The sequence below is a fragment of the Podarcis cretensis genome (assembly GCF_951804945.1).
Source record: "Podarcis cretensis genome assembly, chromosome: 2".
NCBI lineage: Eukaryota > Metazoa > Chordata > Lepidosauria > Squamata > Lacertidae > Podarcis > Podarcis cretensis.
The window spans coordinates 32,384,518-32,396,073 of record NC_137171.1 but is presented as its reverse complement, the minus strand read 5'-3'; the positions used below and the strand labels follow the sequence as shown (position 1 = coordinate 32,396,073).

Sequence of the window (11,556 nt, the reverse complement as noted above, 5' to 3'; positions counted from 1 at the left end):
ATCCTGGGGCGAGGAGGGAACCACCATCTGCTCAGACTGCAAAAACCAAAGCGGCGGCGAGGGACCTACGCGGTGTAGGAGGAGGAGGAGGCGGCAGCCCCCGACCAAGCCCGCCTCCTTTGCTCCCCTCCCGGCTTGTCTCCGGCGCCGGCCCGGCCTTGCTCCGCCTCTTCCCCTGGAGGTTTGCAGGGAGACGGCAGCTGCAGACACGCTCTCCGGGCCTGACCAGACTCCTTGCAGCTGAGGTGAGCTTTATTCCCACCACCCACCCCTTTCTTTGGTCTTTCTTCATGGAGGAAAAAACCAAAACGAGGTTCTGGGGCAAAAAAAAGAAAAGAGGAGGAAGAAATGCAGCTGGAGCCGGCTAAGGAGGAAATGGCGGCTGGGAGGGGGGGGTGCCTTTTGCAAAAAAAGCGCATTTTGCAGCCGCCTGGGAGGCGCAGCCACCTCTCCTCGCCTCCCCTCGGGGGCCTCTGAAACTTGAGGCGGCCGAGGCGAGAAGAAGAAGAAGGCAGCCCTGCGGCCGCAGAGCACATGCCTGTGCCTGTCTACTCGGAAGTCAGTCCCGTTGGATTAAGTGGGGTTTACTCCCGGGTAAATGGGTGTAGGATTGCAGCCCCAGGGCGGAGAGGCCCAAATAGACGCCGCCCGAGGGGAGGGGAACAAAGGGCTCTTCCGCGACACGTGGACGGATGGTGGAGGAAGCCTTGCCCACGTGCAGTCGAATGGTGCCTGCCCCGGTGCTTGGGGGGAGGGGTGCAGAATTGCATCTCTAGTTAGGGCGGGGAGGAAGCCCCAAAGCCTGCCAAAACACCCCCCATGAAATCCGACCTCCATCATATCGCATAACATAGGAGTCAACTCCTAGGGGCCGAGGTACCTTTGCTCCCGCCCCTTAAAATATTTGAGGGGAGGACAGTCCTCCTCCCCGCAGTTCATGGGCATTGCCATTCAAATACGCCATGCCATGTGATCATAGACATATTTTTAGCCGATTTTTCGCGCCCCCTCACTTGCGCCCCTAGCAGGGGCCCACCTTACCACCCCCTAGCTCTGGCCCTGAATATGATTCCTTATTATCTATTTGGTGATGCTGCAGATATTTTAAAAAATGAAACAAAGAGCACACAGTCTGTTCCCTGGTTGCTTTTGTGTCCTGTTCGAATGCATTGGGTTGCTCTTTAAAGTAAGATTTTCATGCATTCTCAACTTGAAGATGAAAACTGTATATTGTTACTGAAAGGATTCTTAAGAAAACACAGGACTTGGTGTGCTCCTAAGATGACAGATCTCAAAAGTCATAAGAGCAGAGAAGGAATGACATTGGAGGCTGCCAACTGCTGTTGCCACTTTCTCATAGAGTTAATGGTATACCCGTTCAAGGGAGACAATTTATCACACAGCTTGTCCTTTAAAAGCTAACTTAACATTTTTACAAGAAATTCAAAATAATAATAATTCATTAGCCCTGTTTTACTGTTGGTGAGTTGACCTCTTAATGCTGAACAGCAGTCACCTTGACGAACAGGAAGTACCTTGTGCATTTTTTCACATGCGTTTCTCAACCTGATGCCCTCAAGATGTTTGGCTCAAACTTCCCTCGGCCCCAGTGAGCATAGCCACCAGTCAGGGATGATGGGATTTGCTGTCCAACGACGACTAGATGGCAATAGGTTAGGGTAATCTGTTCTAGGTTCTTCTGTGGAATTGGTCCTGCTGTAAAATCTTACTTATCTTGATTGCACTCCTTTCCTCTATAAGTTCATCTTCTGTGGTGGTTTGTGGGGATAATTCCAATCCTACTCACTTCTCTTAGCGTTTCTTTTGCAGTGAGATAATGGCTTCCAACACAGAGCGCACATTCATTGCCATCAAGCCTGATGGAGTCCAGCGGGGAATCATAGGTGAAATCATCAAGCGATTTGAACAGAAAGGATTCAAACTGGTGGCTATGAAATTTATGCATGTAAGTTTAATCTTGGTAAATGGTGCAGTAAAGCAGGATTAGAGAACCTTTTTCTGCAGAGTGTGTGTGTGTGTATGAGAGAGAGAGAGAGAGATCAGAGGCTGCAGGCCAGCAGTGGGCGGGGCCAGAACCAAAAAGTAGATCCATCCATCCCTCTCCCTTTCTTGCTGTCTAGCAAGCTGCCAAGGGACGAACTTTTCAATCCTACCAGCTGCCTGAACTGATTGCTTGCAGAGGGTTTGTCCTCTTTCTGCTGCTCCATCCATTTCAGCTTCTCCCACCCTACCCTAATTGATAAGTTTAGTCATGATTTAGAACAGGGCTGAGGTGTACAACATTAGGCAGTAGTCATTCATCAATCTAAGGGACCCATCAAGTGAGTCATGATGCCAGTTAACAGCAGAAAGCTCGTTATTGTGCTATACAGTGGTACCTCAGGTTACATACGCTTCAGGTTACATACGCTTCAGGTTACAGACTCCGCAAACCCAGAAATGGTGCTTCAGGTTAAGAACAGAAATCGGGCTCCAGCGGCGTGGCAGCAGCAGGAGGCCTCATTAGCTAAAGTGGTGCTTCAGGTTAAGAACAGTTTCAGGTTAAGTACGGACCTCTGGAACGAATTAAGTACCTAACTTCATATACCACTTCATATACCACTGTATATGAGGTGGCATAATGGAACTACCAGTGAGAGCTCAAAATAAAGGTAGAAATGGAGGTGTGAGCTTGTATTTGTGTTTTAAATTGTTTATTTCTGACATAATTTGAAATATTTCAACATTTGGATATCTTTTGCCTAAACGGTCTTTTAAGTATCGGTTCATAGAATCATGGAATTGTAGAGTTGGAAGGGGCCATGAGGTCCAACCCCCTGCAGTGCAGGAATCTTTCACCCAAAGTGGGGCTTGAACCCACAATCCTGGGATTAAAATTCTACTGACTGAGCTAAACAGGCTCGTGTTTTATTCAAATTTGAACCACGACATGGGTTGCAGATTGTGGATGATTTGAGCTCAAGTGCTGTTTCACTCAGAAATGTTTTATTTTGGGAGCGGGTACGCTCTCGAGGACACATATTTAGTGAAGGGTTACACTGTGGCTTGCATGTGTGTTGCCTTTTTAATTTAGCTTATATAGCTGCGGGAAAGCTAAATATAGCCTAGCGCCTATGCCAGGGGGTTTAATCCGGCTCCTGTGGCAGTTTATCTTCTGGGGTAAAATCCTTTTAAAAAGTTCAATAACTTGAATCCTTAAAAAACTGAACAACTCTGGTTGGCCTCACTTCATCATATCTGACCCTCTTTGAAAAAAGTTTGGGCACCCCTGGCCTATGCACACTTTTTGTAGCTTGCACAAAGCTAAGGCAGAGCAAAAGCTACTTTAGAAAACGAGACAAAAATGTATCCTGTTTTCAGTATATGTCAAACTACAGGCTTTCAATTATACATATACAAGCCTCGTCTTCCTGCTGTTTGAGTTTGGTGGTTGTCCCTTCCCTGCTAAGTACAGTAGGTTCTATTAAAACTACCTGTGTAACCCAATACATACAAGCTGGTATGACTTGGACTAGAAGGTTATACTGAGTAAGATAATATGCAACTTGTGCAGCAGCAGCAGCAGCAGCATTGCTGGACAATCTGTTGGTACTGACTGTCCAAACTACCATTAGTTTGCTTTCTTATAGCCTAACTCTTGAGCTTAGTTATGAGTGCTTTGCTACTTGTTTGGCAGTGTACTGTCTCAGTGTTAGATGTCCTGCTTGTAGGCCTCCTATACCATATGCATTTTTGTTAGCCACTGGGAAACAGGATACTGACTAGACAGGTTTTGCTTTGATCCAGCAGGACTCTTCTTAAGTGACTTAGGTTAAGTAGGGGTGGCTCAGAGCAGCTCCTTTCTGCAGTTAATCATGAGCGTTAACCATCTCTTTTCTTACAGGCTTCTGAAGAGCTTCTCAAACAGCACTATATTGACTTGAAAGATCGGCCATTCTACCCTGGTTTGGTTAAATATATGAATTCTGGGCCTGTAGTACCCATGGTAAGTGGTTTTATGTAAACTTAAACATCAGACTCATACCTGATATTCTCCAGGTGTGGTTCCAACTTCCATTAGCCCCAGCCAGCATGGCCCAATGGTCATATAGTTGTAGCCCAGCTGCCACAGGTTAGCTTACCTCTCCTTTAGGCCTTTGTGGAAAAGTAAGGAAAGGCGATGGGACGCAGGTGGCGCTGTGAGTTAAAGCCTCAGCGCCTAGGACTTGCCAATCGAAAGGTCGGCGGTTCGAATCCCTGCGGCGGGGTGCGCTCCCGCTGCTCGGTCCCAGCGCCTGCCAACCTAGCAGTTCGAAAGCACCTCCGGGTGCAAGTAGATAAATAGGGACCGCTTACCAGCGGGAAGGTAAACGGCGTTTCCGTGTGCGGCTCTGGCTTGTCAGAGCAGCGATGTCACGCTGGCCACGTGACCCGGAAGTGTCTCCGGACAGCGCTGGCCCCTGGCCTCTTAAGTGAGATGGGCGCACAACCCTAGAGTCTGTCAAGACTGGCCCGTACGGGCAGGGGTACCTTTACCTTTACCTTTAAGGAAAGGCGAGATGGTGCAGGTTTGTAGTAATTTATCAGTTCTGATCTGCAGCTAGTTCTGATTCCCTAACAAGCCGCCTCTTGTTTCAGAGTAGAGGAAAGAAATACCGGAGATGAAATCTGAGGGTAGCTCTGCCCCTTCCTTGGTGAGCAAGATCAGAATAGGCAGCCCTCTAGAGTGGGTGACCAATTAAGATGGGGCCTTTTAAAAGATCATTGGGACTAGAAATATTAATTCATCTTAGAATATTTTTTAAAAACTTCACTCTGAATTTATTGCTTTGTTTTTTCTTCTCTGCTAACAGTGAAACAATGAAGTGATTGGCTGTTTCCAAAATAATTTCCTCTTGCAGTCTGCTAACGCTGCTGCGAATGTTGTGCAGACAGACCCTAATTTGGTTTACTAAGAAGTGAATCCACTTAGAATTGTGGTACTTGTAAGTGGGCATGCTTTGAACTGGCTTCTTCATCTTTCACTTAGAAAGGGTAGAGAAGGAAAAAGCCCTAAACATTCCCTACCTTATTTAAAAAGAGAAACTCCCGGGACCTGCTGCACAGATGTAGGGTGTAATTCAGTGTTGCGCCATTACAAATGCTCTGTCTTCACAAGCATATCAGTTGCCTGACAAAATGACGCATGCCCCCACAACGTGGTCTTCTGAGGATCTCTCAACCTGCCAGAGAGCCTGTTTCATTTCATAAAGAACATACTCCATAAGAAAAGCTCTCATCACTTTCATCTGGTCAAGTACCGCGGTTAAACATATGTGCTAAACCAGTTTATTCTTGCAGGTTTGGGAAGGACTCAACGTGGTGAAGACGGGCAGAGTGATGTTGGGGGAAACTAACCCAGCAGATTCCAAGCCTGGCACTATCCGTGGCGACTTCTGCATTCAAGTGGGCAGGTTGGTACTGGGATTTATATTTATCTGTATTAAATAAGACTTGCAAGGTGCTACTGAAGTACTACTAATTATCAAAACCTTTAAAAGAAAATGTTCAGAATACATGCCTCACTATTTAAAACAAAAGACTGGGTAGTGTAAGCATACCTCCAGCAGAATAAAATGCTTTTGTGTTAACAGGATAAATTGCGCGTTCTGCTTGCTTTTGTCAAACAGCTTAACTGTTCACTTATTTAAGGTACTGATGATCAAGAGCTAGCTGATAGCCATTCATATACTCATGAAACTACCTGTACAGTTGGCCGGTCATTTGATTAAAGGCGATGATAGGTTCATTTTGTGTGTGTGACTAAGAAATCCTTTAAGCTAAACTGACTGAATCTTGTGGATACTTTCTTATCAACCTAGACATTTCATACGTGTAGGTTTAGCTGTCAAGTATTCTGTTCCAGATTCTTCTTTCAGAAATGTCTCTAAATGCTACACAAGTTTTGTAAACGGAATTCCTTGGTCTTCCCTGTAGGAACATCATTCATGGCAGTGACTCTGTGGAAAGTGCTCAGAAAGAGATCAATCTGTGGTTCAAGCCTGAAGAACTTGTGAACTACAAACCTTGTGCTCATGATTGGGTTTATGAATAGATTAGTCCTGGTGACAAGTTCTGCCTTCTTCCAACAAAGCATCTCATTCCACCCACCTGCTGTCCTGGGAGCAATTATCACGGTTACCTTTGTGATTATTGGCATTAAGAAATAAAATATTACTTATTAGTTGTTTTCATTTCTTCATTTTAGAGAAACGAAAAGGTAGCTTATGAACAGTTTCTGTTGTAGATTTACTAGGAGTGCCCAGCAAATTAAAAATAGCCTGGCAAATGTAACTATTGCAAATTAAAGCTTCACTGGAGTTTGTGCATTGTTTCTCAAAGTGGTTTAGGACTATTAGCTCAGATATGTGTTACAAATGGAGATGTGTGAGAGCTCTTTTGAGGATCCTGAAGGAAGTCTAAGCTAGCTTGAACAATTCATTGAAGAAACAAGCTACTGCTTCCTTTTTCAACAAGACAGAAGATGAAATATTCCTTACCACAGGACTGCTTTCAGAATCCAAGATCAAGCCCAGCAATACTATAGGAGAGCCATCTTTTAGAAGCCATAATGATGTTGGCTGAACACTGCTGATCAAATTTGTCAGACCAGGGAGGAAGCTGCTGCTAATTTAAGAAATTTCAACTCCACAAATTTTAAGTGATTAAGACTAAGTTGTGTGACTCATATTGGGGCTGCAATTGAATGTTAACAGTGTGAAATTCTAATGTTCCAGAAACTGTTGTAGGAGATCCTAGGCCATATCTGATAATGGCTGTGTTTATCAAACCCTTTTATTATTATTGCAGTTTCACCATGAGAACAGCAGCCTTATTGGCGTTCTGTGTGACCAGGCTCTGGTTTTCTAAGCAAATTGCTGCTATTAAGGATTCATGTTGGCGTCACCTGAAAATGAGAGAGGAAAAGGTCCACCCACCTGGCTTTACTTTTAACATTTTTATTTTGTGTAAAAAAGGCAAATTTAGTGAATTATTTTCATCTTGTACACAAAGTTATAATTTTTAATGCTTTTTTTCACATCCATGCTTGAAAATTTGCAGTCTGGTAAAAATGAAAGTAACATTAATTTCATCAAAAGCATTTTCACTGAGTTATATACATTTCATTAGAGGTTTTAAAACGCTCCCATTTGACCACACAAGTTACCAGAAAATAAAAGATTAAATTTATACAGATATTGATCTATATCAAATACATACAGAAATGATGTAAAAACCCTATTCAACTTTTTTTTTTTTTAACTTCTGCCCTGATTGTTTTTCCAGGGCAAAAGTTGATGCTTTTTCTTCTTCTTTTTTTATAAATGGCTGAGACTTTACTTAAATATGAAAATTAAAAAGAAAAAAAATCAATTTAATCACAGTTTTAATCCCTTTCCAATAAAGGATTGTTACCAAATATATTAGCACCATAATACAAATATTGATGGGAGAAGGTGTTCACATCACATAAAAATGACGACAATAAAAACGAACAAACACTGAAACCCGTGTTAGTATCAATAGAACAAGAAACTGATAACTGCTTTTGCTTTTGTCAGATTCAGCAAGGAAATTTAAAACAAAACAGGGTCGGCTGTAAAAAGAAGGAGCACTTACAATGCAACTTGACCTTGTATGTGGTGCCTTCTTGTTTATATATTAAAAAAAATGTGCGCCAAATACTGAAAATAGCTGACCCTTTGCATCAGTACAGGCATCAAATCCCTGACCAACTCTTCCCCCCTCCCTCACACCATCCCAATTTTGTGTTAATTAGTTCACAGTAAAATAAAGAGAATGTTCTTCGAGCTAAATTATACAAAAAAAAAATGCATGCATACCAAAGCAATTAAACCCAGTACTAAGCAAGCTCACTGCCACCCAGAAATCATCTGTATTAAGAGGCCACAGACAAATTTTGCTTAGAATCAACACTGAATAAACAAAGCGAAGGGAGTAATAACCCCAGGGAACTAAGCTGGAACAAGGGAATCATGAAGCAATTTTAATAGATGTTTCCGCAAATAAGAAGTCTATCATACACACGTTATGTATTGGGATGCGGTATTCTGCCTACAGGCAGAAATTGGGGTGGATTAGATTGGCAGTGGTACCAACTTAACATGTATGCAGATCTACCTCCAGAAACCCAAAGACTAGCAACGTAGCACTAATCAAGATGATCACCCTTGTAGCATGGTTCTAGGTCTGACAAGGTCCAACAGGTCCCTGGGACTATTTCAGGTTGATGTGGTAAGGATCAAATGTGGCTATGGATGTTCCAGGAGCTGCCGTTTTCAACAGAGGTACGAGGAGGATTTCCACCTTTGATCCTGACAGACTGCATGACTAGCAGAAATCCAGCAGGTTCAGTGTTCAAAGCATTAAATGTGCAGTGATGAAGAAAGTTGTACCTTCTGCCCGTTATATAGTTGTTAGATACAGAATTTCTGTCAGGTAAAAGGGGCAATTCCACCTAAAGGGTATGTTGTGTTGGGTGAAGCTCAAGATTGGATTTTATGACCATACAGGACCCAATTTACACACAAATCTAAGCTCTCTTTCTGGCTTCTCTTGACAGAGGACGCTAGTCTAGGCCTTCTCCTGTATCTTTTTTATATGTTAAGCAGTATTATGCAAGTGGTCCCTACTGAAATCAGAAGAAATACTTGTACAAGGGCTACTCTAAATCTTTCCAAGTCAGACCCTATGAAAACACAGGCTCTGAATGAAAGCCCCAGAGCACCACAGTCTTGAGAGTATACTGCCTTTAGTAGGTGTGAGCAAGGCTAACAGAACTACACCTTAAAATGGGGGGAAAATTGATTCCAATTCTCTCTGGAGTCTCTGCCTTTTAGATCATTCTATCGACTGGCCTGATGGCATGGATCATCCTTGGTTTTGAGAGGCACTGGTTTAAGGATTAACAAAAATACAGGGAGGGAGGGAGGGAGGATTTCTTAGGTCCATTTGTACTGTGACTTTTCAAAATATTAGTTGAAATCTAGTGAACCCCTTTGTGGGTGTGTACACACAATGCAGTGTTTTGCTGCCCTCCCTCCAAAGCAGCCCTCTCTGGCCACATTAGAAGCTGCTTTACAAACTGGAGAAGTTTCAAAAACAGCTGCAATGCAGCATTTGTGGAAGCGGGCGGGCATTGTACCCAAGGAAAAGAAAATGAAGGCAGCTCACTTAAGCCGAAATCTTTTTAGAGAGAGAGAATATCTAATTATCACCTAAATTCACAAGTATTTGACACCTGATAATCAGTTTAAAAATATGTATACATGAAGCAGTCAAAAATGGCCCAGCTATAGGGGGAGGGGGGGGAAAGACTAGAAATTGTTCTCATACATTCCTATACTATACAGAAAAAATGTACTTCCAGTAGTTACAAAATTTTATACCATTATCCCCTCTTGCATAGAATGTGGTAAACCTTTGCATATCACCAATGGTATGTACCCAACAATAGAGCAAGTTAATTAAGAAAAGAATCAAAATTGCTGGTTTTCAACTTTCTATGCGTTTTTAAAAATTCAAAACATATGCCAAAAAATCATCTCTGGGGCTTTGCAAGTTGCCAATGTAAAGCATTAGGCTTAAAAGTGTGTAGAGGTTAATCTATAGGATTACTTTCTTCTAAGTCCTACCCTAGAGTCAAGAATTTGACATTTATACTGCTCTAAAGAGGACCTGCAATGACCCAGAAGCAGTTACAGAACATAAGCAGTTAATTCCTGAGAGTTTAGTTAATGAACCTTACTGGTAAAAGCAAAACTCTTGACACGCATCATCATCCTGTCACAACACCACAGAGTGGCAATGTCAGCATGTTAGTTCTGAGAATGAAGCCATCTGCGAATATCCACACAGATTCAACTCTCGGAGGAAAGATTCCAGGTTCTTCAGCATTCTTGCCACATTATCAGTCATTACGTGCTCTCGAAAACCTTTTGCTTGAAAATGGTGTCTGCAGCCAAGTCAAAGAAAGCATGAGGCCTAAAAGCAGGGCCATGTCATCCTTAGGCAAGCCAGTTCAATTCATAACCCAGAAGCTCTTCCAAATGGGTAGGGAAAGCAAAATGTCTATTTGCCTCAGCTGTGTCTTCCACCGGGATGGAAAGCAGGCCTGTCACAAAGTTTCTGTAGAAAGGGGCCTTTTGCGTCTGCCTCGTTTTCCTTACACAAGAAAAAAAAAGTCACAAACTCATGTCCATTTTGTAACCTCTCCAGCCGAAACGTGCTGAAGCTTTGCTGATCATTTCCATGAATATCCCGACATTTTAAAATGTGAACAGGAAACCACAATGCAGCAGTATCCGGCCCAAACCCAATGGCCTCCAAAAAGCTTGGACCTCAGCTTCGTTCTCCAAAAATTTAAGCACAAACTCTTGAAAATTATGTTGCCACTTCCAGGAGGAACGCTTTCCAGACTCCATTCTTCCAACCTATTTTGGTATGTCTTCACCACCCCTAAGATCAGAATCCCATGATTTCACCATGGAAAAGACAGGGTATGACTAGTGTAGCTTTAAATTCAGAATCTCCCAGCTTGTACCAGAAGGCTCACTTGTTACAAACAGTTCATTTGCTTTTTTTTTTTCAACTAAATACTACCACCTCATCTTCTTCAAAGGGTTTCCTGCAATCCTGCTATAATTAAGCTTTTAATTCTTACCAAAAAATTAGAATCTCATTTTTTTAACAATGCACAATAAATCTGAACTCGAAAATATTACAAAAATTCTTTTAAAAGCTTCAAATACAACACAAGTGTCAATTATTTTTAATAAATTGAAAAATCTTTTTCACTAAAATAGTTTCCTCATCCTCCAAAAATTCTGAATTGAAATCTTATCTGCAGTTAGCAAAGTGCCCTTAGTAGAAGCCATCAAACTGTATCTTCAGAATGGGAACATCAGTCTTGAAGAAAGGCTCTTTTTGTACCATCCTGCCCTGATCTGCCCTTAGGGTTCTTGTTTGATGTAGTGGCTGGCTGACCCATTGCTTTCCTGGTCAGATGCTCCTTGAAGAAAGTTGTATTCCTCTCCATCTAGCAACTCCTCCTTCAGCTGCAGTGAGGAGACTAAACATGAAAAAGGAGGTTTAAAAAATGAAAAGTTGGTGAACATTGGAAGACACAGGGAGCAACACATTTCCTTTCAGTTCAGACTCTGAAATTTTCAAGCATGCTCCAACTTGTTGTTACCTCTGTAACAAAATGTAAACCCCCACAATTTAACACTGAAAAAATTAAGTACAGACATTGAAAAATACTGAACTCATGGGCTGTAATTGAAAATGTGACTAAGAAAAGGAAGGAGGAAAGAATAGGTGATTTGGTTATGACCTTTTAGTACTATAACTGTGGAGAGATTTGCTTCCCATTCAGCAGAATCCTCCTCTTCAAGATACAACATTTCCACTCATCATAAGAAACATTTGGGAGGAAAACAAGGCATTGATTGTTGAACGAATACAGCACAAAGGACTAAGCAGAAATCCCCTGTA

General features: G+C 42.4%; 2 protein-coding genes across 10 annotated transcripts in view; one reads left to right on the top strand and one right to left on the bottom strand.

Moving 5' to 3' along the window:
- Positions 1–103: 103 nt before the first annotated feature.
- LOC307211151 (nucleoside diphosphate kinase) lies at positions 104–6,223 on the top strand. Of its 2 annotated transcripts, none has more exons than XM_079967483.1 (5): positions 104–245; positions 1,831–1,966; positions 3,905–4,006; positions 5,341–5,453; positions 5,977–6,223. In XM_079967483.1, the coding sequence occupies exons 2-5, from the start codon at positions 1,838–1,840 to the stop codon at positions 6,092–6,094; spliced, it is 462 nt and encodes a 153-aa protein (XP_079823609.1). In that variant the 5' UTR covers positions 104–245; positions 1,831–1,837; the 3' UTR covers positions 6,095–6,223. The 2 variants fall into 2 exon arrangements, with proteins under 2 accessions (XP_079823609.1, XP_079823608.1); XM_079967482.1 differs by having other exon boundaries at positions 146–245; positions 1,817–1,966.
- A 759-nt stretch (positions 6,224–6,982) lies between these two features.
- MBTD1 (mbt domain containing 1) overlaps positions 6,983–11,556 on the bottom strand; it is a 125,988-nt gene continuing 121,414 nt past the window's right edge. For all 8 annotated transcript variants that reach the window (XM_079967400.1, XM_079967399.1, XM_079967396.1 and 5 more), the window contains one exon: positions 6,983–11,131. In XM_079967400.1, coding sequence (XP_079823526.1) covers positions 11,013–11,131 — 119 coding nt within the window. In that variant the 3' untranslated portion in view covers positions 6,983–11,012. The remainder of the gene's footprint in view (positions 11,132–11,556) is intronic.

Coding starts and splice junctions, on each gene's coding strand:
- LOC307211151 (XM_079967483.1), top strand. CDS start 1,838: ATGGCTTCCAACACAGAGCGCACATTCATTGCCATCAAGCCTGATGGA. Junction 4,007..5,340: donor CTGGGCCTGTAGTACCCATG/GTAAGTGGTTTT, acceptor TTATTCTTGCAG/GTTTGGGAAGGACTCAACGT. Junction 5,454..5,976: donor TTCTGCATTCAAGTGGGCAG/GTTGGTACTGGG, acceptor TCTTCCCTGTAG/GAACATCATTCATGGCAGTG.